General features: G+C 37.7%; 1 protein-coding gene across 3 annotated transcripts in view; it reads left to right on the top strand.

Annotated features, from left to right (window-relative positions):
* The window catches only part of LOC139714281 (solute carrier family 12 member 8-like), a 55,373-nt gene that overhangs the window by 11,217 nt on the left and 17,701 nt on the right, over positions 1-26,455 (top strand). For 2 of the 3 annotated variants that reach the window (XM_071625998.1, XM_071625997.1), the window contains exons 3-4: positions 13,515-13,667; positions 25,060-25,251. In XM_071625998.1, the coding sequence (XP_071482099.1) occupies positions 13,515-13,667; positions 25,060-25,251 (345 nt within the window). Of the gene's footprint in view, positions 1-13,514; positions 13,668-15,191; positions 15,370-25,059; positions 25,252-26,455 lie in introns of those variants that run through there. The other variant, XM_071625999.1, reaches the window with a different exon arrangement.

Genomic DNA, 26,455 nt, shown 5'->3' with positions numbered 1-26,455 from the left:
TATTTCCATGGAGCCATATCCGTTTATGTGTGAAATTGTATGAATTTTACCCCATATTCTTTTCAAAGGTTACAGTCGGCTTGCTTGCATATAAACATGTGCCAAAATGTCAGAGGTTACCTCTGTGCATTGGACGATTATTTCTGGCCTGATCTCAAGTGTAATGCTAACATCTAGGGCAGATGGTTGAATGGCCGTGTTTTTTTTAATTTTGTTAGACATTTTTTGAGAGCTTGTGTAGAGAAAGTGGGAGAGACAGAGAGAATGAATCAAGCCTGCAGTATCAGTGCCTTGGATTATATTTCTTTAAAAAAAAGTAATTTATTAGACATGATGCATTTACAGTAGGTACATTTGTAAAAGTGCATAGGTAGCTCTTTCAAAATCACTTTTAAGAGCCATTAAATGTTTTGAGGGAGAAAGGTTTGCAGTACTAGTACAATGTACCATGCATGATACAATTGTACATAGTCCCCATAGGAATAGTGGCTTGACAAAAGAAGGCTAGCCTACAACTGTTCGACTGTAGAAAGAGGAGAGTTGAGAAAGGAAGCAATAACATGTGGAAAATGTACATTTTTGTTTTTCCGTTCATCAGTTTGTACAATTTCGTTTCTTCACATTGTACAGTGTACATGTACAAATTGTATGGAACACAGTACATACATGTACAGTGTACGAACAATTGCATATTTTTCGGTGTTTTCACTTTTGCGAATAAGCACATAGATTACACATAAATAAAAATTTTTGTATTTAATGTAGCTCGCAAACATATTCTCTTATTTACACATAATTGCATTGTATGATCCTATGATCCCAGAGGTATGTATCTACTTTTTCTCATGAGAAATTGAACATAGAATGTATAAAGATATCTTGTACATTGTGTACAAGTTGTAGCTCTTTATGATATAATGTGTATCATAGTCTGATATTGTCACCATTCATAGTACATTTGTACAAGTTACAATGTACCACATTCAAATGTCACAGTGTACTCCACTGTCTGCAGCCATGTATACAATTGTATGCTTGGGATGCCACTGTGTGAGTGGTTTATGAAGTTAGTGTACATTATACACTCAACTTTGGAAGTGTCCACTGTAGAACATATGGTACACTGTATTTTGACAGGCTACGGCCACCAGCACAAAATGAGATTTCACCTGTGTTCCTGAACATACATTTTTACTTGAAGCAAGTGATTATAGTTCTGTCTTGGAGCTGAATTATACAAATGTATTACCAAACTACAATGTACCAGCAGTCTGCAATACACACTGAGTTGTACATGGTATTCAGGGTATTATTTGCATATTCTTGGGAGTCGAAGTGTATGATAAACAGTCGTGTTATCATAGGAAACACCATTGCCTAGCTGTTGTTAAGCCACACACTACAGAATGCCATTCTCTCCTCGCCAGGTTTCTCCCACACAGAGTAGTACCATACAGCTCTATGGAGCCACATCCCATATGTTCATTAGCCTCTCTCCTCCACTCACACTGACCCGCATGCACTGTGCCGAATGACGTCAAACTGTGAGCAATACGACGACGTATGGTACTGTAGGAGTGCATTCATTTTACCGGCAAAGCATCCCTCGAACAAGGGAGAAAGGAAGATGAGAGAGGATGTGTATAAAAAAAGGCTTGTATTGTAGGGGGCTGTCTGATAAAGGTGCAGTCTTTAAATGGCTGCGGTAAGAATAGAATATATTTATAACACGTTTTTTTGGCTAAAATGAATGACTTGTCAGCGTTGATGTGTTGGGCTTTCTGCACCTGCTGTTTTGTCTTTCTGGTACCAACTTTTTTGGTGTATCATGAATCTCTTGGCTTCTTGTTACCACTGTAAAAGTACCCTCTTCAATACTTTCAAGACTCTTTTTTTTTTTTTTCCCACTCAGATTGCTTTCATTACTACTCATTGTGTATCATGTGTAGTTGTATGCCATATATACAGTATTTACATTGTAGCTATTCAGAATAGACTCTCAGATGTTAACTAATATTCATATTAATCTGTCAAGTATTCAGTCCATTATTAGACCATGAATACATATTGTTTTGATAAATTGCACTACCAAGGTAGACAGTACACTATACAACTTGTACAATTTGTATAAATATGTGACTGAAAAAAAAGAAAGAAGAAAGATCAATGTAGTGTTCAGAATTTCAGTTAAAATCTAGACAACAATTCAGTTTTGATGTTCAAAATAGTGGTGGCTTTCATTCATTACATTGCATGCTACTCAAATCAGACTCACGGTTTTGAGTACATAATACTATTCATGTTCAATCTGGCAATGGTACTGTAGATTATTGAGAATTTAGTTGCTACCTAGAACAACAAAAATATAATCCCCAGAATGGAGCAAGATATTTTTTTATAGAACTCCATGTACAATGTACATGGCAGCAAAAATCTGCAGAGTAGTGTAGGACCTATTTGAAGAGTGGTGTGAGAAAGATTTTTCCCAGGCTACGATACGATGTGTGCCGCCAGAGCTTTTGTCGCAGAGCCATGCTTCTTGAGGCCTGAATCAAAGATCAGATCAATGCTCGGGCAGATGCAATTTCCTGCCGTAAAAAATTTGCAAGGTGCTCTTTCTACTCCACTTGTCTGTAATGGTGTTGTCGCTTGATGCAATCCAGGACAACTTTGAGGCATCTCATTGGGAGAACTCCACATGCATGCTTCTATCCCGTTCACTGTCTAGCCTTTGAGGGTGAAACAAATTTGTATGGTTTCTTGTTTGGGAGGAAAGGGGAGGGGACGGGAAGGGGGGGGGGAGGGGGAGGGAGGGAAATCCGTGCTTTTCTTGTTTCAGACTCGCTGAGCAGCTTTCATTACAAATGATTAACAAATTGCCCTACATTGATGTAAACAAGCACTGAATTGATCAGTGTTTTTATTTGTAGTACAGTAGTAGCGATGGTAAAAAATCTTGGGCGTACATACTCGAGCAGGATTCGAACCTACAGTGTACATATGTACATTGTATGTACGTCGAGAAGGACCTCCTGATCTCCAGACAGGCGTCATCTCCACTAGACCACCGAGCTTCTGCCCAACAGCAAGTGTTTAGTTCTAATCCTGACATCATGCAGCGGGTACTGCATAATCATTCCAATTCGTGAAATTCTTCCGTCGAGATGTTTTCATTGCAAATGATTAAATTGCCCTACATTGACGCAAACCAGCATTGAATTGGTCAGTAGTACAGTAGCCATGTACACATATGAACTACATTTTGCCAAGGTTTCTTGATACTTCCTTCATCCAAAATAAGAATAATTACAATACTAGACAGATGAATAGATTGTATATTATCCCAAATTTTAGATACTGCATACACTTTCAAATGTACGGGACCTGTTCTATGGAATGATTTGCCAACTGTAATAAAGTTGTCCAATAGGCTTTCAATATTTAAAAGAACTTACAAATTCTTTCCTGTTCATGCTGTAAATTTCAAGTTTTATTCAGCGTATAATGAGCACCACACTTTGATGACTCTTGCCTTCTCATCCTTGTATTGTGTGCTTTCTGTAGTATAGTTTTCTTGTGTGTATCACATTGCATAAAATCAACTATTTTTTTTTTTTGCTGAATATTCGGGATCAGCCATAGAAAGAAATGGTCTATGTTGATTCCCCCCCCCCCCCCCACAAACTGAAATAACTGCTTTTATGTTGTGTTTGTCTGTTGTGAAATTGTTGTAAGTTGACCATTTTTTCCAGTGTTGTTCCAATGTTCTAGTGTGTGCGTAAAGTTCCTGTATTTTTTTAAATGCTTTTTATCATTATGTGGAAAATATTAGATAAAGTGAAAAATTATATAAAAAAAAAAATCATCACGGGTGTGTACATACTCAGCTTTCATGAGTTGACCATTCCTTCTCTGCTGTTAAGGATATTCCAAGGTCTCCTTCACACTGGATAATTATCATCACAGCCCTGATCAACACCCCCTCCTTTAATAGCACAATGTACCTGTCTTCCCCTCACTCTTTCTCTCTCTGTATTTTCTCTCTCCCTATTTTCAATCTACTTGCCTTTTTAGCTCTCATTATCCTTCTTTGTTCTGGAGGCTGTCAATCTTTCTCATGTCGTTGTCACATGTCTTCAAGCAGGCAGAGTTTTTAAAAGACTAATTAAAAGTATAAAAGCCATGTGGCAAAATGATACAGTTTGTATGATGCATGTTTATCATGCAATGTGCAAATTACGCTTTGGCTTTTAAAAGTGAAGGTAATATGTGCATGTACATATTTTTGTTTCATTTCCATAAGATTCCAACAGTGAAGCCATCCAAATTTAACCTCTGACTGACAAACATTATTTTTCCCTGAGGTACAAATTGTAGAAATAATAGAAATTGGCAGAAATTATTTTCTCATTAAAAAGGACAATAAACACCTGAGTGCAAAATTGTGAACTTTAAACAAATTATTGTTATGTCATTTGCAAGGTGGAGTTGTTGTGTGTGTGTTTTTTTTTTACACAGTTTTAGCTGATACAGGATAGTGTGTTTAATTTTGTAATGCCCATGTGGGTAAACAGTAATACCCTGTGTACAACCTTTGTAGATCTATGCTTTGATTAGAGTGAGGTGATATCACCTTCACAAAACAGTGCACTGTCCGTGCAATATTGAACAGCTGTCACTATCCTCTGTGTCGCTACCTGGTACTGTCAGAGGGATACATTGTATAGTGCAATGTACAGTTGTACACGTACAATGTACTGTACAGTAACAATGTACAACATGTAGTACAATAATGAACATGCTACAGTGGGATTACTCACAGAGCAGTAAAGAACATACAGTATGTTTGAGTGTACTGTGTGTTACCAAAGAATTTCCCTCTGCTCGAAAAAGGCTCAAATAGTAATGCTTGCAAGCATCATACGCACATTCACAGTGTATTGTACATTTAAGTGTAATTATGTACAGTGTACAGTACAAGCCAATGTACTTGTACAATGTCAAAATTCATGGCTTGCATTTCTAGTGCCAGGCAACTGTCCAGTAGATGCATACACTGTAGATATTACCGTACACAATTTAGGCCCATAAAAAGTTTTAAATTGTACCCTGTAGGCAAGCATACACACACTGTACTTTTTTTTTTAAAAGATAATAAAAAGTTTTGGTACCTCAAAAGCTTCCCTGAATTTCCTTGTCTTGGTACGTGTTTCAGGTTAAAGTACGTTGTCTGTGAGAATTACTCGCCCCAAAGTGCTCTCATGTCTTAGTAATCATGCAATAATGGTTTCGTACCAGAGCCGTCGCTGTACGGCGTCGATAAATATTGTACGAAACCACTGACTGCGACCAGCAGCGTGCAGCCCATTGTACGCATAGCTAACTGCGACCAGCAGCCCCATACGCATAGCGTAATGGGGCTTCACATTGTAGCATTCAGGATCATGACAGAATTTGTATCGCGGGTAAATGTCAACTTAAAATCCAAAAATTTCTTCGATTTGAAGACTTACCAATTAAGGTGAAGTATTGAAAACAGGCTTCGAACAACGTTTGGTTCGACCAATAGTCCCTTTCTGTTCGAATTGATGACTGAATGTGACTCGGTCGAGAGGACCTTGGGAGAGCTACATACACTGAATACTATGGCCAGCGCATGCGCACACAAACATCTTATCCGTTCATGGATTTGAAATTTGTGCGCATGTGATGTGTTCGCATGCACTGGCTGTAGTATTCAGTGTACTGTAATGTAGCTCTCCTAAGGTCCTCTCGACCGAGTCACATTCAGTTATCAATTCGAACAGAAAGGGACTATAGGCAGAACCAAACGTTGCCCAAAGCCTGTTTTCAATACTTCACCTTAATTGGTAAGTCTTTAAATTGAAGAATTTATGGGATTTTAAGTTGACATTTACCCTGCGATACTAAATCTGTCATGATCCTGAATGCTACAATGCGAAGCCCGATTACGCTATGCGTATGGGACTGCTGGTCACTATGCGTATGGGGCTGCTGGTCGCAGTTACTACAGTAATTGCATGATTACTAAGACATGAGAGCACTTTGGGGCGAGTAAGTCTCACAGTGTTTTATGAAAGGTACTTTAACCTGAAACACGAACTAAGACAAGGAAATTCAAGGACACTTTTGAGGTACCAAAACTTTTTATTATCTTTAAATTACAGTACATCGTGCGTGTACAATGCACAAAAACAAAGTGGATGTTGTACCACCCTGCATTATCCATGCTACAGTAGCTACATGTAGCACATCCCAGAATTCCGGTGAAGTGTTGTTGTGTTCTTCACAGAATACAACTTGGTACAATTACAGTGTATGACATCATACAAATTGTGCTCCTTTCCACTTGGTCCTATGATACTGCGTACATAGTGTACGACATATGTCGACATATATACGTACATGTGCAAATTTCCAGCTCTTGGTTGACAGACTTCATGAAATATGTGCTTTTACGGTAGGGCCTATGTTGTACATGTACTGTCTATATGTTTTTTATGTTGAAAAAAGAATGTGAAGGTCATTTCCATTTCATTATTCACCTCATTATAAACCTTATCGCTATCTACAGCTGTACGTACAACATAAAGTCAAGGTTTACACTAGTGTATGTGATGTGATTGGTAAGGGAACAAACTTGTGTAGAAGGTGTAAATTTAACACAACCTTCGGTGACTAAAAGGTTTTTCGAAATGCCATGTTACAAAGTAGATCTTTACACAATGCAGTGTATAATGTACAACATTGGCAGTACTGTAAAACATGATATTTTTAATAGCGCATGAAATTTTCGCGAATTGGAGCTGACAGCCTTTTTCACAGCACAAAATTTTTGCCTCAGGCATTCAATGCTTACAATGTACAGTACTGTAAACAAGAGCCTTTGCATGCACTTTAATTTCACGAATCGTGGCTCTCGTGAAATTTGCGAAATTAAAATGCATGCGAATGTTCCTCATTTTACAGTACTGTAAAAGTTGACATTTTCGCGGTGTTGAAATTTTTCGCGCATTTCGCGCAACCAGAAGCCAGCGCGAATATACATTTTGTAAAAGCACGCAAATATTTTTGCTTGCCGTATGTTCGTGTACTTGGTGTCTTGATTCCTTGGGATTAAAAACATGTGAAACTCTTCTCACCAGGCAAAGCGCGAAAAATTAGTCGCATGAAAATATCCACTTTTTACTACAGTATTCATACTGGACAGTGTCCATACTATTAAACTTTACACATACTATAAAAATACACTGCACAGCTGTACATAAAATGTACAAGTGTATCATTTAATACAATTTAATGTGCATGCATCCAAAACAATACGGTACGCAACACAAAATAGTACCGTAAACTGGGGGGACATTGGACAGGCGGGTGACTTTGGACAGTTCAGAAAAAAAAGATTGTTTCACTTACATTTTTTTTGCTGTTGGTTTTTCTGAAAATATTTTTGTAGGTTATGAAAGACGGATATATGTGAATATTTGAATGACTGCTCTTCTCTTGTATATTGCATTACCTTATATGTTTTGGGGGCTTTTCTTTGCAGGGTCCATGGAATGCTTGAATTTTGTGGCCGTCAAACTTTTGGTACTCTAGGAATACAGAAGTATGGAAGCTCAAACCTATTTGTTGGATAGTGAACATGAAGTGGTCATGAACCCACCTGTATACTCAGGATACCTGACCATCCTTACAAATTTAAAAAAAGGTCATGTCCAATTTCACCCCTGGATTTGGGGTCACTTACGGGGTGACTTTGGACACCAAAGAAGTACCAAATATTCGACGGCTGCGCAATGTTTTTTTCTTTCTTTTACAGATGAGATAATAAGTTAGGATGGGGAGATCATATAAAAGACGGTCTGGGTCAAGAGACTATAGAAATTTTCAAGAAGAAAGCATGAAAGATGCTGTGAAAGCTTGCAAAAATGGAATGTCGATCAGGAAAGCATGTGCAGAATTTAACGTTAAAAGAGGGACTTTGTGTATTACAGACTGAACAATCGGCACACAAGATTTCCAGTGGACATTTGTTTTCATTTTGTGAACCTAGGTCCAAGAATTTAAGCAAATATTTCCTGTAGTTGGTTGTACTTTTGTGATTCCTAGGGCCAAGAAAACCTTGTATTTCCAATAGACATTGGTTTAACTTTTGTGATAACTATAGGGCCAAGAAAAGCCTTGTGTTTCCAGAAGACACGATCTTGTTCTTTCTTTCCAAATGCATTTTTTTTTTAAATATAAAAATGTGTTATTTTGCAAACATTTCAAATTGACCTAAAGTTACAATGAACAACATTCAAAGGAAATTACAAAATCATCTTGTAGAACTACATACTCCGGTACTTTAATCTGGCCAACCTCATGCGTACACTGTACATGCATTTCTTGGGGTAAAACCCCAAATTATTCTTTAAAATGACTTGAAAGTGATTTATGACCCATTTGAATAGTAAATTAACATCTGTAGAATTGGACAACTCAGTGATAGTACATGTACAATACCTCACTTATCCATGTGATCAAACTTGCTGACTTTCCTAATCTGCAAGAAAATTCATGCAGTGCCTTGTTTAAGTAGCATTTTTTTTTTCATTTTTGTTCTAAACTATTATGACTATTTAGGTCTATTGAAAATTCAGATTTTCAAATGTAGGGGTACCAGTAATTCTATTACTAGTATCTTGAAAAAATTGTGCAACCAAATATCTGTGAATGCCTCTTTAAAGTTAAATTCTTCACATGTTCATTACTGCAGAATTTTGCTTGTAAAAACTACCGTGCACAATGTATAAATCATTCATGTGTATTTTGTATACTTGCTGGTTGTTATGAAACATTTCAACATGTTCGAGTTGTTAAAACTTTTTCAAAAACTTGTTATGATACATTTATACATGTTAGAGTTGTTAAAACTTAAAAAAAAACTTGTTAGTAGTCTAAACTCCCCCCTTAGAGAGTTAATCCTTGGACAAACAACAATCCTGTAGGGTATATTGACAAGGTTTATATGGTTGTCCAAAGTTGCCCCGAACCCCGGGGGCACTTTGGACAAACTTTAACCAAAAAAAATTAACATGAAATAGAATAAACTGAAGAAGTCTCTACATGGCATGATATCCTCTTTATTAGTACTTGTTAACCCCCACATTAACCCCAGAATTCCTTTGTTCTTAATGAAGATATCAATAGAAATGATTCAAATTTGTCCAAAGCCACCCCGGTTTACGGTACCAATTCTATATCATGTGTACAAATTGTAGGTACAGACCGATACAATTTATACACTCTGTGTCCACAGCTGTTGGACGGCAGTGTTTGTGACAAAGTGGAGAAGTAGTGTATACACTGTACATCACCGACCTACAAAGTGAGGCTTTATCCAGTGTTGAGGAGCAGCCTACATGCCTTACAATGCCACAGATTGATTTCATTGATCCGGTGCAGATTACCTCCAGGCCGTCGTGAATATTTCCTACACTGTCATTTACTGTGTTGTGCACATTGCACAAGAGGTGTGCTTTATAAACCTAAAACTAGGTCTGTTGTAAACGTTTGACAGGTACAGTATTGATAGTGGACACAATTTTACTGTGTGTTGTACCATTCAAGTGCCATAAAATGGTAGATTTTTAAGAAAGAATGCTAATGTGTGAAATTTCTGTGTGCAAAGTACACAAATAATAATAAAGCAGATATGCTGTATGGGTTGTTAGTATTTATTTATTTATTTATTTTTTGGAGGGGATGGTGTATTCAAATGTTGTTAATATTTTGTGACAATTTGGGCAAAGCTCCAAATCTTTGAATGAATAAACATACACTTGTACAAATGGTACATCATTACACCATGAATAGTGAGTCTAATTTTTCGCAAATCAGGACTTCCTGACGATTTGGGGATTGGTTAAATTTTCAGTTTTGTAGTACAGCTGAATGCTGAGTGGAGAAATTACTACAATGGAGAAATGAAGCATTATAATGCATGTCACTTTCATGTTAGGATCATTCAGAGTTAATATTTTTGTGTGTTTCTAAATTCACAAATAGCACCAGACTTGCAAAATGTTCAAAAATAAAAACATTGCAAAATATTCAGATTCCTGATACTAGTTGGAATATATACAATCCCTCAGCCAAATTATGTACTTAAAGCAAGCAGAGCTCTGCCTACTTTACAAGTTCTACTGTAAAAGTGGATATTTTCGTGCGACTAATTTTTCGCGCTTGGCCGTGTAAGAAGACTTTCGCGTGTTTTTAATTCCGCGGAATCAAGACATCAAGCACTGGAACATATGGCACTCAAAAATATTCGCGTGTTTTTATTTTCGCGCTAGCTTCTGGTTGCGCGAAATGCACGAAAATTTCAACACCGCGAAAATTTCCACCGTTACAGTATTTTATCCACTTTGTAATGTGCATTCCCAAAAGTATATTGCATCAATTTGTTTTGAAAAAGAAAAGAAAGAATGTGTTACAAAAATTTTTGATTTTCAAAGCATAGTGTGAATTGCTCCAGGGTCTGATTTCAGGAACCAGGAATCACCAAGCTAGGAGATTTAAAAATCTGGAAAACTGTTTTTCCCATACAAAATCACACTGTACAGTGTACTTGTATTTCTGCAGTTGTCTTCAGAAACAAATGATAGAAAAGGCTGTTTAATACAACATACCATGCACAAAATGGCACCCAATCCATTATAATCTGCAAATTAAAGTATATACACATGTACATTTTGCATGATGTTGAATGCTGTGTATTGTTCAGGCTATAGGCATTACCGTTAAAAATATCGGGAAGTGCACTTGTATTAAATCTCAGTTTATTGGATATTGGGAACAACATGAGCTGTGCACATAGCAAAGTTTTTAGCAGGTTTTTATGGTTTCCGAATATATTAACCTGTTGAGGACGAACTGGTTTTGCTCTAGTCACGCATTTTCCATAGACACCTGCCCAAGTACAGTATAGTACATGCACATACAACTGTGTACTTGGGACTGCTTTATGAAAATCCCAAACCACTCAAAGAATTTTCACTGGAAATGCTTTCTGCTTTGGACTTGGCTGACAGCCGAGGAATAATCTGTATATTGCCAAATACGGAAGCACTCAAAGTGCAGGAATAGCCTTTTACCGTCCACTTCACTGTTGAGTGTGCCAAGCATTCTGTGATCTCTACACTGTGTAGTACACTTGTAGCTGTGTGGTTCGTGGTAGCAGATAATATACACTGTACAGACCTGTATGCATTTTAATACATAAAACTGTACCCCTGTCTCTCTGGTACATGTATGTATAGTATGCTATCCTTGTGTCTAGTTAATATTGCTAAGCACAGCAAAACAAGAACAATAACAATAATAATGATTTAAAAAAAAACACAACAACAACAACAACAAAAACAGCAACAACAACACATCAGCACCTTTCAATTTTGCTTTCGTACAAATGTACATGGAACAATGGATTTTATGCGGTATTAAAAGATTGATCAGAGCTTTAATAAAATCAGTGTAGTGTAATGCGCAGACTACACTTGTACAAGCTTTAAAGTGAAAACATGATCTAAAGCAACATCTTGCTCTCTTAAAACACACTCAGTATTTTAGGGAAATACTTGAAGTACACTGGGACTATGCATTGTATAGGATCAATACATTGTAGTTTTACATTAGACCTACTCTCTGCAGGTTATACCTTGCTACAATCTGATCCTTCCTGTGTACTGCAAAATTTTTGAATTATAAAAGGAATCATTTTCACGAATAAGACTATTATGTCTGATTATCTCTCTTTTTTATACCCCCGCCAAACGAAGTTTGAAGGGGGTATATAGGAATCAGCGGACGGTCGGCGGTCGGGCGGTCGGTCGGGCGGTCGGTCGGGCGGTCGGGCGGTCGGTCCGTTGCAAATCTTGCGTCGCGAACTACTTCCTCAGTTTTCAACCGATTCCGATAAAACTTGGCACAGATGTGTGCCTTGGGTTGTAGATGTGCAAGACGTATTTTTTGACAGTACCCAAAAGTACGTTGCCATGGTAACGGCATATTATGGGCAAAAATGGGTACAAATCTTGCGTCGCGAACTCGTCCCACAGTTTTTGATCAATTTTTATGAAATTAGGTACAGATGTTCATCTGAATATGTTAATGTGCAAGACACATATTTCTGCAGTGGCAAAAAGTGCGTTGCCATGGTAACGGCATGTTATTGGTAAAATATAGGGCAAAATGCTTCATGGCAAAACTGCTTCATCAGTGTTCTTCCAATTCTCATGGAATTCATATTGAATGTTTGTCTTAGGATATAGGTCAGCATGACACATTTCTTGACAGTGACAAAAAGTATGTTGCCATGGTAACAGCTCACATATTATGAGCCAAAATGATGGAAAATTTTGTGTTGCAAACTACTTCCTCAGTTTTTGCCCAATTTCCATGAAACTTGGTACAGATGTGTGCCTTTGGTTGTAGATGTGCAAGACGCATTTTTTGACAGTACCCGAAAGTACGTTGCCATGGTAACGGCATATTAATGGCAGAAGATCAAGGAAAGATCTTGCGGATTTAACTACTTCCTCAGTTTTTTGACCAAAGCTTATGAAATGTGGCACACACCTTGATCTTGGTGGGAAGATGTGGAAGACATATTTTTCGGACGTGTCGGAAGCTGCGTTGCCATGGTAACGGCATATAAATGGCAGAAGATCAAGGAAAGATCTTGCGGATTGAACTACTTCCTCTGTATTCGACTGAAGCTCATGAAATGTGGCACACACATTGGTCTTGGTGGGAAGATGTGCAAGACACATTTTTTGGACGTGTCGGAAGCTGCGTTGCCATGGTAACGGCATATTAATGGCGGAAGATCAAGGAAAGATCTTGTGGATTGAACTACTTCCTCAGTTTTTGACAAAAGCTTATGAAATGTGGCACACACAATAGTCTTGGTGGGAAGATGTGCAAGACATATTTTTCGGACGTGTCGGAAGCTGCGTTGCCATGGTAACGGCATTTAAATGGCAGAAGATCAAGGAAAGATCATTCCTTGGGTAAGACTGTCGTCACGGGGCGGGGGTATTAATCACCTTAAGTGATATTTCTAGTTTTTTGGGGGGTCGACCATCCCAAATATGTTATTATAATCAGTAAAAAAAATGCTACAAAATTATATTAGTCTTAAACAATATTGTCAAATCTATATGACAAAAGCAAAGATGTTGTCAGTACTTGTTCTTTAGTACCTAAAACTGCAATCATTTTGTTTTTAATAGAGCTCTGTAATGGCTTTGATGGCTGTTATTGTTCCTTTTGTCAGTATTCTTTTGTTTTTGATGACATTATGTTTGTCCTTGTTTCACATCTACCGCTGATTTTTGAATTGTGACACAGTAAAGGTACACCAGTTGTTAAATTTTGTCAAGATCTGTAGTTAATCATTTCTTTTCTTTTTTTTTTCTTGTTTTTTTTCTTCTCCTCATTTGTAGGCGGGGCAGAGCAGCCACAGCCAGACGCCATGGTGGAAGGCCAACTTCTTTGTGAGGGAACCGGTCCTCTTCGGTACCTGGGATGGGGTGTTCACCTCCTGTATGATTAACATCTTTGGTGTGGTCATATTTCTCCGAACAGGATGGATGGTGGTAAGGACACATGAGTCATTATCAAAGGGTGGTTTTGTCTTTAAAGGACAAGTTCACCTTCATAAACATAAGGATTGAGAGAATGTAGCAATATTAGTAGAACACATCATTGAAAGTTTGAGGAAAATCAGACAATCCGTTCAAAAGTTATGAATTTTTGAAGTTTTTGTGCAGTAACCGCTGGATGAGAAGACTACTGCAGTGTATGAATAACTTAGATGTCACATGCGTACAACAATATAAGGAAAATATAAAGAGAATTTCACAAAATTCCATCTTTTGAAAAAAGTACACATTCCCCTGACTCGTTACCGACAAATGTTATTGGTAATATTATTCCCCCTGCCTTTAGAAAGAGGCAAGTCAAGTGCACTTTTATTATGCCAAAAAAGTGAAAATATGTTGAATTTTCTTTTACATTTTCTTTATACTGTTGTACGCATATGACTCACAAGCTGTAGTAGTCTCCTCATCCAGCGGTTCCAACACAAAAATTTAAAAAATTCATAACTTTTGCATCGATTGTGCAATTTTCCTCAAACTTTCACTGATGTGTTCTACTAATAGTGTTGCATTTTCTCAATCCTTATGTTTATGAAGGTGAACTTGTCCTTTAAAAAACAAACAAATGTTCAAACAAACAAAGCAAAACAAAACAAAGAAAAGAAATGGAGGGGGAAATTCATAAAGGAAATAGGACATGACACATGATAGGGATCAGAGTAACAATTTTAAAAGAATAGACTACTGAAGTGACAGAAGGTCCTAAAGCTGGGTTTTTATCTGTCAATTTGTCTATTTCCAGTTGAGAATAGTGCAACCTGGCTCGGAGAATCTGCAGCACCAGCTGAGTATTTAAAGTGAGGCAATCTACAACATTCATACATTGCACCAAATTTTGTGTGCATTCTACGTCAAAGATGCTATGCATCATCATGTATTCCAGTGTATTACCATTACCTGCATATAAGTACACATCTGACTGCCATTCCTGGTTAATTATTCTTTTTTTTTTCTACCAGAAGAACACTGAGATCATGATGTTTGACTGTACAATGCAACAGAGTGACATTTAAAAGACTGATTGAACCATCTCAACATACTGTGTTATCATTGCCAACATATCTATATTGTTTTGTGCATGAACAGTGACACACAGGAATAAAATCTTGACCCTGTAAATATACAGAAACCTTTCTAATATTTCAATGTCGCATCACTTTGCAGCAAACGTCATGATACCTCAGTCTGAACACCTCAGAGTTGCACAAGGGATTAATGGAATAAAATGACAAAACCTCATTTCTATAGTTAGTCTGTATTCTATCATGTAATTGAGGAAAGTTTGGTGTGAGTGATTGTGAATGGCATAATGGCAAAAATTGCCTAAATTATGCTAGCTGGAGATTTTGATAGATAAATTGACCGACAGTTTCTGGATATGCTTAAATGTTGTTGTTGTTGGTGTTTTTTTTTTTGTGTGTGTGCAATTGGTTCCCTAAATGCAGTGTAATGAAATGACATCGCAATGTGGATTTCCGATACTCAAACGAAAATTGCCGCTCCATTGAAATTTATTTCATTGCACGCGATACATCACTTGACTATCCTTCACACAGATGAATTTGCAATTGAGATGCGAATTGGTTGCGAGAGACAGTAATTAGTTGCCATCAGACGAGCGTACAGAGAACGGTCCATGGTATGTATCGAGATTGCAGCCAGCATGCCAGAAGATTTCCAGGAGTATGTACTGTAGCAAAAGCCTCATACTATTTTAAAATGCTTTTGCTTGCTTCCCACATGCTTTTGGCAAGCTATTCACCTAACCCTGAATTCTCCATTGGATAACAACGGAAATCAACGCCTAATGCAGGTGTTTGGAATGGTAGACTACACGATTATCATAATCGCATGACTTTTGGGTGCGGTATAAAAAGTATTTGCATCTAGCAATTGGAGCACTAACAAACACTAACAGGAGCTATTATCCACACACCTTCATCACTGAGTAAAGATGTACATGGATATAAAAAAGACAGATGTTGCATTCATTGTCTTCAGAACTTGAAAGCAGGATAGTTTTTTTATTTTCTTGTTGCACAGCGATGAATCATCCAATACTTTCATTATCCAAATTTATTTAATGTACTTTCTATAAACCAAAGTATCCAGTGAGCTACATTGACTGCCCACTGTTAAACATCTTTTGTACAGTGAATGTAGATATAAAATGTGATATCCAGCGTTTATCATTTTAATGTTCTTGAGGAGACTTTAAACAGGTCTGTTTAGAACACATGATCACCAAGAAATACTAGTCTCAATTACATCAATTCATACTGTGGATCTGTTGTAAATGCGGGACCCCAACAACTGAAGATAACAGAGAAAAAACATGATTTTTGTACTAAACCCTCCGTACTGGTGTGGAACAAAGGTATTGTAGGTTTTTGTATCATTGTGATGCATTGTTTAGATTAAAAGATGAAAATCTGAGCATTTTTGATCTCATAGTCAGATGCCCAATGAATATGATTTACTTTAAGATTGAAGCAAAGGACTGTCCAAGAAATTGTATAACTTCTCTGCACCCCTCTTGAGAGATTTTTTTTTCTCTTTAGGGAGGTCCTTTGCCAGGTCAGGTATCCCCATAATTGTTTAATTTCCTATTTTCTGTGTGTGCTTCAAGAATACAACATTGCCCATTCATAGAGGAATGCAAGTAATCATTTACTATACTGTATGAATTTAATATCAAAGGCATTGCATCCCAACTGTCTATGGAAGATATGAAAATATAGTGTTTATGAAAATGTAAGTTACATTTTTCCAGCACAAATTGCTGATTTGTTTTCCTGATCACATTTACAATGTAAGATTGGATGATAACAACTGGAGTGAAATGATGGGAAAAGGATCCCAAAAGCCTAACAACATTAATTAACCCCGTTTAAATTCATCCACTATTTACAAGAATATTCAGTGGCAGAGGTTGCTCGGTTTACTAATATACATGTAGCGTGGGAAACTTGAGGCTGAACATAACACATATGTACATCAAAACTTTTAATAGTTGACTCATTCAAATACACTATACACCATACAGCATGCATGCTACCTAATTCATCTTTAATATGCAATATTGTGTTAACTAACATTATGCTACATGGCTGATGATCAAAATCTGACACTCACAGTCACAGTAATGTATATTACTGCATAGATCAATACTCGTGTAATTATTGCACCCTTGCCATTCAAGCATATTACTTGTATGAGAGTTTTAAAAATACGCACAGGTTTTGAGGTTTGTGAGGAATTTAAAGTTACAGTACAGTGTGTATGTTCCTGTGTTAATGAGCACAGTGGATTGGATACACTGTACGTGTTGGAGATGTCCATCACATGCTGTACAGTGTCATTCTCGATGTTTGCTAGTTATCGAGAAAAAAAAATCCCGTAAGCATATAACATATCTTATGCTATGGCAATCAAGTATTACTACATTCATAAAATTACAAGTTAGATTCACAATAGTCGCATGGAAAAAGAAACAAAGAAATGTTCTGAATTGATTTCCTCATGAAACGAAGTACACTGTACCATAGAAACTATTGATGGGAATAGCCATTATTGGGCTATTTCATAGTAATAGCTTTAATATTGATAGTAAACACTTCAGTTTGTTTGTTTGTTGTTTTTTTTTTCTTTTCCACTTTCATTTGTGAATACTGTAAAAGCGGTTCTTGATAGTAAAATATTGATGATTTAATAGGACAGCATATGTCATTGTATACAAATGTAGGTTAAGGTACAATGGTATAATTTTGCTGTTGCAGGTAAAAAATGCAATTACCAAAACAGGAATCTACTATTAGTACCCTTGTGCACTGCAGATGTACAAGGAAGACTTGTACACGTGTAGAAAAAGCAACAGCTGGGGCAGAATTCACACCCACATTTGTTTGTACATTGAAAGGTGTCTCAGACTATACAAATTTGTATGTGTCAAAGGATTGGGTTAAATGCTGTCATAAATGGCTGCTCAAAATGTTGCAAGGTACTGTGTATCTAGTCTACTGTAAAGTACTGGTACAGTCCCAGTGAAATTTTGGTAGTGTGAAAATTTAGATAATGGTGGATGGTATCATTTTATTAGATTTTATTGTATCATAAATGCAATTTTAAGTGCTATATGATTCATGCTCTTGAACTGCATTGGAATTCTTTTTCTTCTGTGATAAGCAAAAATCTAGACTTTAAGATTTATACATTTATACCTATCTGCAAATAATTTATCAAAGGAGACTAAACCCCTCAGATTTTAAAATTGCAGAAATGATGACATCAAAAGCACCTTCATTAAGGCCATTAGAGATGGTTCCGGACTCTTGCTGTGATCACTCAAGGATGACCAGAATCCTATCATCTCCACCAAATTCAACCCAGAAGATTGACTCTCCACTCCCCAGTCTCCCCTCTCCTCCCCTTCCCTCTGTCCCTCCCCTCCCCCTTTCCCCTCCCCTTCCCCCTTTCTCTCCCCTCCCCTCCCCCATTTTCCCTCTCCTTCCTTCTTTTCCTCCCCTCCCCTCCCCTTCCCCTTTTCCCCTCTCCTTCCCCTCCCTCCCCTCCCCTTCCTACTTTCCCCTCCCTTCCCCCTTTCTCTCCCTTCCCCTTCCCCTTTCCCCTCCCCTTCCCCCTTTTCCTCCCCTCCCCTTTCCCCCTTTCCCTTCCCCCTTTCCCTCCCCTCCCGTTCCCCTTTTCCCCTTTCCCCTTTTCCCCTCCCCTTCTCCTTTTCCCCTTTCCCCTCCCCTTCCCCCTTTCTCTCCCCTCCCCTCCCCCATTTTCCCTCTCCTTCCTTCTTTTCCTCCCCTCCCCTCCCCTTCCCCTTTTCCCCTCTCCTTCCCCTCCCTCCCCTCCCCTTCCTACTTTCCCCTCCCTTCCCCCTTTCTCTCCCTTCCCCTTCCCCTTTCCCCTCCCCTTCCCCCTTTTCCTCCCCTCCCCTTTCCCCCTTTCCCCTTCCCCCTTTCCCTCCCCTCCCGTTCCCCTTTTCCCCTTTCCCCTTTTCCCCTCCCCTTCTCCTTTTCCCCTTTCCCCTCCCCTTCCCCCTTTCTCTCCCCTCCCCCATTTTCCCTCTCCTTCCTTCTTTTCCTCCCCTCCCCTCCCCTTCCCCTTTTCCCCTCTCCTTCCCCTCCCTCCCCTCCCCTTCCTACTTTCCCCTCCCTTCCCCCTTTCCCTCCCCTCCCCTCCCCTCCCCTCCCCTCCCCTCCCCTTCCCTTCCCCCTTTCCCTCCCCTCCCCTTCCCCTTTCCCCTCCCCTTCTCCTTTTCCCTCCCCTCCCCTCCCCTCCCCTTCCTCCTTAACTACCCCATCCCCACCTCCCCTCCATTCCTCATTAAAATATGAAAAGAGACAATTTAACAGCTGCCAATATCACACAGGTATTTGTATCACGGTGACTCACTCAGACAGACCTTATGGCCATATGAAAGGGAATGAGGTCAAGAATAGAGATGGGTCAGTGAGTGACCCCTAACCATCTGCTGGTACTTGATTTAAAACAGGCTGACTGTAAAGTTATGCACACATAATATTAATGATAAACTATGCAAATCAGTGGTGGATCCAGAGGGGGGCGCAACCGGCACACACGCCCCCCTTTATTTTTCGTTAAAAATAAAAGAAATAAAAAGAAAAAAATGAAATGAAACCCGGAAGTGGCACCAGAAATATTAGTCACGCCCCCCCCCCCACCCCCTTTACAGAATTCCTGGATCCGCCCCTGCAAATCTTTCCAAGGAAAGGAATTTCATTCAGTTGAAATATCACATATTTTTTTTTGTCAATCAAAAGTTATGCATGTTTATACTTAAAACGAGAACATTATCATTTGTATTGTAACTCCATTTGAATATTTTTTTTTGTCTTTTTCACCAAGGTATAAAGCATATTTTCTGGTGTATAATAGTTGTTTATCCCTGTCCTTCTTGAGATCTTAAAGTCCTCATCCACTTTGGGCATTACCCACCAGTATTAAAGTAATGCCTCATATTTGATACATAAATTTATACCTTGCATTCTCTTTGTTGTGTATACAAGATTAAACAATCAAAATCCTGTCATCATTCACATGAATTATTCAACAATAATACATCTAGGACATTTGCAACACGTGAAATAACCAGGACAGTATTTCATGAAAGTTGACAGCCCTGACAAGTTGTCAGTACTTCTCTGACAATTACCATAGTAACAGTCAGCAACCAGAGCTTCTTTATAGTGAAGGGCAAGTCCAAGATAACGCGCACGTTATGTATGGGACATTCAGAGACTTTTATGACCTGAAAAATAGTGTTAATGGCCTTTGATCATATTGAACTTCATCATGGTGATTGATATCTACGAGAAGTATTATCATGTAAAAAATTGAAAAAAATGACCTTGACAATTATATTCTAGAAGAGAAAATATGTGCCGTTACGTATGGGACCAGAAAAATTTTGTTTTTTTGAACATTTTTTTCAACCTCAAAACTCTCTGAAAGTATATCATTCTATAACTTGTAACTCACTGTGATGAAAGTCACAACACTCAAGATTATCACAGGTAAGTTTCATGTCATTAGGCAAAAAGCTCTAATTACAGGTTCTAATTAAAGACAGACATGACGCGTTACGTATGGGACCGTTACGTATGGGACAGTTTGTCCCCCATTCATTTAGTGTGTGAAGAACCATGTTTATGGGTATTTTGCATAATTATTGAAGTAGAATCAGTTGAAACTACTCAAATACTGATCCAGATTGTCAAGGAAACAATATTCCCCAAATATTCACCATCATAATCATATTCAATCATATTCTTATATTTTTTTGACCAACCTGGGTATGCATGCCCTTTGTCCCCCATTCGTTTAGTGTGTGGAGAAGCATGTTTATGAGTATTTTGCAAAATAATTTTGCAAAATACCCATTAACAAATTTTTGCATAATTATTAAGGTGGAATCAGTTGAAATTACTCAAATACTGATCCATATTGACAAGGGAACAATATTCCCCAGATATTTACCATCATAATCACATTCAATCATATTCTATATTTTTTATGACCAACCTGAGTATGTATGCCCTATTTTTATCAGGATAGTTACTACTGAAAAATTGAATACCTGGTAGTTTAAAGTGTTTACTTCCATTGATGAAGGGCAGTTTGCCATTTAGTTTCAATAAAAAACAACTTGACACAAGAAATATTAAGTTTAATAAATAAGCAATACCTGCTGCGTGGAACCCCAGTGATCGAGTAGATATGATGTCTGTCTAGCAGTCAGGTCATTGATTTGAGTCACACCTCAGTATGTATACCCATGAATTTTGTTGTGGCTACTACTGAAAACTGAATAAGGACAATTTGTGTATCACTTGCAATAAAAAAAAAAATCATTTTACTTTTTTTTTTTCTATACGATATCACAACCATTTCAAATTGGATCTCCATCACATAAACTTTGAATTCCTCTAGTCTTAGGATTTTATGTTCTTAAGTATTTCATATAATTGGTTTCCAATCATCTCTTTAAATGTTGAAAACTGAATCCCCATTTCTACAAAAAACTATACCATCCCTTTAATGCTGATTTTTCATTGTGTATTTTGCCATTTTCCCCTCCCCCTTTCTGAAAATTGTTCAGTCAAGTTCATGTATTGTTTCAAGTTTCTATAAGTCAAAAAGTAGCTACACACTATGTACAATGTTGGGATGCTTTCTTCAGGATGATTGACCATTTGTGTACTGAGAGACCTTCCCAGCTAGCTACACATGCATTCACATGCAATATGTATGACGATGTCCCATACGTAACGCATTTGTCCCATACGTAACATTATTTCAATGCCTAATAAAAAATATTTGTTTTACTTTTTTTTCTTTTTTCTCTGGTATTTAATATCTCTAAACAATAAATTAGAACTTTTCAAAAGGGCATTAAAATAACCTTAGCAATTTCAGAAAAAACCTAAAAAAATGACCTCATTTTGTTACGTATGGGACATCTCATGATAGGACACGAGCTAATTTGCATAATCATTTGCATAATCCCTAAATTTCCATACCAAGTTAAACTATGTGATGAACTTCTTATGTCCACATATTAATCAAATATTATTTGCTTTCCTTTGAATTAATATGAATTTTTATAAATGTCCCATACGTAACGCTGTGTTTCACATATATGCAAATGAAGCCCTTGAAATTTGCATAAATTTACATAACATCATTTTTTCCTCCACGGAAATCAAAACTTCAACTCATAAGCTTCAAAATGATACCAAACATGTCAATATTGAGCACAGATGAAATTTTGCCTTCTGAGGGGACCTTATCTTGGACTTGCCCTGAATCAAAACCACAGATTTTACTAAAATTGTACTAGACTGATAACTTGTCAGGGCTGATTTATCTTTCATGAAATGGTGCCCAGATATTTGCATGTCCTGTAGTTTGTGCATTTATATGTCTTCAGTTTGTGTATTTTTTTTTTCTTTTTTAACGAGGAAGCAGCCTTGTAGTGATTTTGTGTGTTATTGCAAAAGCAAACCGTCCTCGACCGGTTAAAAGTTCAGCACAAGGTACATCCATACAGTACATTCTGTTATTTTTTTTTTTTTTTTGGTTTGTGATAAAAGAGAAAACATAAAATCACTGCATGCCAGCAAGTTAGTATAGAGTGTGGGATTGGGGATTATGTTTCCAAGTGTGTGTAAGATAAAACCACCTGTTTTTGAGCCTGGATGAATCTACTGCATCAGAAATCATGCCAAGCCACTCGAACCGCGAACGATGAAATAACATACTGGTACTTTAATGTAGATTTGCTTCCGCAAGGTTTTGTGTGGGAGTTGCAGTTAGCAGGCTGAAGCACACACACTGCTGGAAAGAAACTAGAATGACATGCATTGTACAACTACATTGTTGTAGTGGATGTGCCCTACGTTGCACACCGTCTGGGAATGAATGTAGCACTTGAATACTGTCCCTTGAGCAGTTCATGGCCAAAGTATTGGTGAGACAGTACATTGCATGCGTCGGAGTGGGCATGGCTGTGAAATCAGTCAAACCTCGTTTAGTATCTGACCATCTCTTATTCAGACCTTTCCACCATCCGGACGTGTTCACGTAAGACGGAAAAAAAAAAGTGATTTCAAACTTAATTAAAACTCAAATGATAATTTTTTTCGATGTACATATTTTGATGTACTCACTGATATGAAGCATTTGCATTCACTCCACAAGAAAATGCAAAATGACAGATATTTCACGTACACCTTTATAACCCATTGAGGACGAGTCCCGAGTATACTTGGGCAAGTGTCTATGGGAAATGCGTGTTGTAGCAAAATCAGTCCGTCTTCAAGGGGTTAAGTGAGTACAGGAACTGTTATGATTGTTGTGGACCTAATAAAAACCACAAATGGTATATGTGACCCTGCATCACAAAACAAGCAAAAAGTCACCAGACACAGATTTTTATTTAAGGGCAGATTCTGAAAGAGCAGACTCTAAGCTTTAAAATGATATATAGCTCAATTAAAATGGACTCTCCTAACCTATCTAAATATTGGAAAGAAAGCACACACTCTGGAAAAGTATGAACCGAGAAAAGAGGCTCTGAAGTACAGGGTCTATCTGTCTATTCAAGTGTTTAATCTTTACCAAACCGTGCTCGCTGTGTGATGAATGGGACAAAAAACAAGATGTAAACCACTGGAGTAACAACAATGAAGGGATTATCAGATTGAAATGAAATTGAGCATGCTCTATTAACACATTCTGTCCATGATTAATGCTAACTTTCAAAGCAGTAGCGCTATCCCTTCCATAGTTATCAGACTTGAAAGTGAAGAGCGTGCAAAGGGTCTAATCAAGAAATGAAAAGGGGCCTCTAAGACACACCTGATCTCACTACTCGACAAAAAAGGGTTGTAGAAAAATTGCAGAAAATCCACTTTCCCATTCATTTTATGATCCCAAACTTAAGAATAATGTAGAAGAAGGATAGTTCTTCCAGAAAATATGAAAAACTTAATATTGACTTGATTGACCCGGTTTACCTTTTTTGAGTCCTCACGTAAATCAAGGGGTGCAACTTTTTGTTCGTTTTGTGATGCACGGTCACATATAGCACTATTATTGTTTAATATTCTTTGCTTTCTACCAAACCATACATAAGCTTATTATATGTAGAAATTAAACAAACATTCATTTTAACATAACCACACTGGACTACTAATTCAGTATGCTCTTGGAAAGCCATAATACATTGTAGATAACTAAACACACATTCAAATAGTAATCGCTTTTGTTTTAATTGCCTGATTTTGCTCAAATATCAAGAGGTACAATCCATATGTTGCTACACATAAATGTATTTTACTGTGCATGCATACATAATACAGTGTAATAACATTGATTTTGTGTATGAATACTAGTACGGGTAGATGCCCTCCGAGCATACAATGTACATGTGTATCAAGTTAACATGGATGAGGGCTAAATGGATTTTATTCCAGATTTCTGTAACCTGGACATAAAGTAGTGCTTCCTGTAAAAAGTGTTTCTGATACTTTTATAAGGAGTTCTCTGAAGCACTGTTCATATTTATGTACATGCAAAGAGTCTATCATTAGCTTACATGTACACAAAACCAAAAATATTCTCGGCATGAAATCCTCACAAATGCCACTGGCATTTAGTGCATTTATACTGTAATGTAGACAAAAACTTTCCCTATGGGTGCATTTTGATTTCACAACTCTTGGCTCCTTGAAAAATTCACAAAAATAATGTGCATGCAAAAATTTCTGGTTTACACTATTCTTGACAAAATGCAATTCATGATATCCCTATTTTTGGAAGTTTGAGGTATTAACAGCAGCAACAGTGTGATCAGATGAATGAGGAGAGCATAGAAATACAATGTACCATGACATTTGCAGAAATAAGCTGGTGATGCAAGGAATTTAGTTGGTTTATTCTAAACATCACACAGGAAAGTTGTAACGTAATTATACGTCTGTAGCTGAGTGTGATAATGTGATTTATCATGTTAAGTACTGAATTTAGACTGTCAAATGTTTGTTTCCATGGATACTGATACTGTTTAAGGCTAAAGAGTAGTCTTCTAGGCATTAGGTTGAATATATTATGATATCATCACCCAAGTTGGAGGCTTGTATGGTCCTTCCATTGCATCCAAGGCTGGGATTGTGGACTACCTCTGTAGGTGGAATGGATGAGATGGTGATAAGGATTATTAAAAGCACTCAACTCTGTCTGGTAGTGATTGTTTCTCATCATAGATCTTTTAACACTTGTCATCATCTGTTGCCAGGGCAACGCTGGAGTGGGCCTCTCGGTTCTCATCATCCTCATGACGGTTACCGTGGCGCTGATCTCCTCCCTGGCGGCCATCGGTGTCTGCGAGCGATGTAAAATGGAGAGCGGGGGCATCTACTTCCTACTGTCCCACGTACTGGGGGCCCGGATGGGGGCCACTTTGGGCATTCTGTATTCTTTTGGCCAGGTAAGGACAGTGACCCTAGATATAACAGTGTCTTTTTTAGATATTTCGTTTTTGGTGTAACACTTTTTGTACAAGCCTGTCAGAGAGCTGTAAGTTACTGACCTTGCCCCATCTCATTGCTTTTTTAAGTGCCAACATTTTCTACAATTTATTCCCTTTTTCTTTTTGTATACGTGTGTCATTTGACTTGAATGGAAAGTACTTTTTTCACCCTCAGCCTTCATTTTCAGGACGTGAGGCATTCACCTTTTTATTTTTCTGTCCAGTGCACATTTTCCATTCTCATTCCTTCACCACTTGCCACTGTTATTGCATTTCCATCCAATGGGATGTAATCCAGCACAACAATTACAGCTCTGTCTCCTAGCTGCTGGAGTAATTTTCCCCGCCGCTCCATGGCTCAGACTTTGCTTCTGTAGGGATTTGTCTCGATATATGTGAACTCAGTTCTTCAAAAGGTCAGGCGTGACTGTGAACATCTTCTGAAATGACAGTATGTGCCTTGTCTTCCACCCCTGCGGGTCTGGGAGATGGAACATCTGAATTGTTTGCTGTTACCCATATTAAATCATCTAGGTCTCATAAAAAATGTACATTACTATACAGGGTGGTCCAAAAAGAACGGAACACCTAAGATCTTTAATTTCAGCAATATTGTTGCAAATATGTCATTGTTTTGCATACTATTGGAAAGACCATTCTTTTTCCAATAGAATGACACCAAGTTCTTTAATTTTGGTTGATGCATTATGATTTTATGACCATTTTAGTCAACCCTTGCAATTTTCAAAATGTGATCATTTTTCACTCTCAGAGATACTGAAACCAGAGAGAATTCGGCTTGCCATAGAACCAATAGCATTCACAATGATATTAACAATGACATTCACATTATTCACATTGATAACGGACAGTGACAATCACACTGTCCGCCCCACATTCCACACATTGTGAACGCAACTGGTTCTATGGCAAGCCGAATTCTCGCTGGTTTTGGTATCTCTGAGAATGCAAAATGGTTACATTTTGAAAATTGCAAGGGTTGACAAAAATGGTCATAAAATCATAATACATTAACCAAAATTAAAGAACTTGATGTCATTCTATTGGAAAAAGAATGGCCTTTCCAATAGTATGCAAAATAATGACATATTTGCAACAATATTGCTTTTACAATTAAAGATCTTAGGTGTTCCATTCTTTC

Source organism: Diadema antillarum, unplaced genomic scaffold (assembly GCF_040938485.1).
Source record: "Diadema antillarum isolate AM-2024a unplaced genomic scaffold, OU_Dant_1.0 seq00002221_RagTag, whole genome shotgun sequence".
Taxonomy (NCBI): Eukaryota; Metazoa; Echinodermata; class Echinoidea; order Diadematoida; family Diadematidae; genus Diadema; species Diadema antillarum.
The sequence above is the reverse complement of the archived record's forward strand: the minus strand, read 5'-3'. Positions and strand labels throughout refer to the sequence as shown.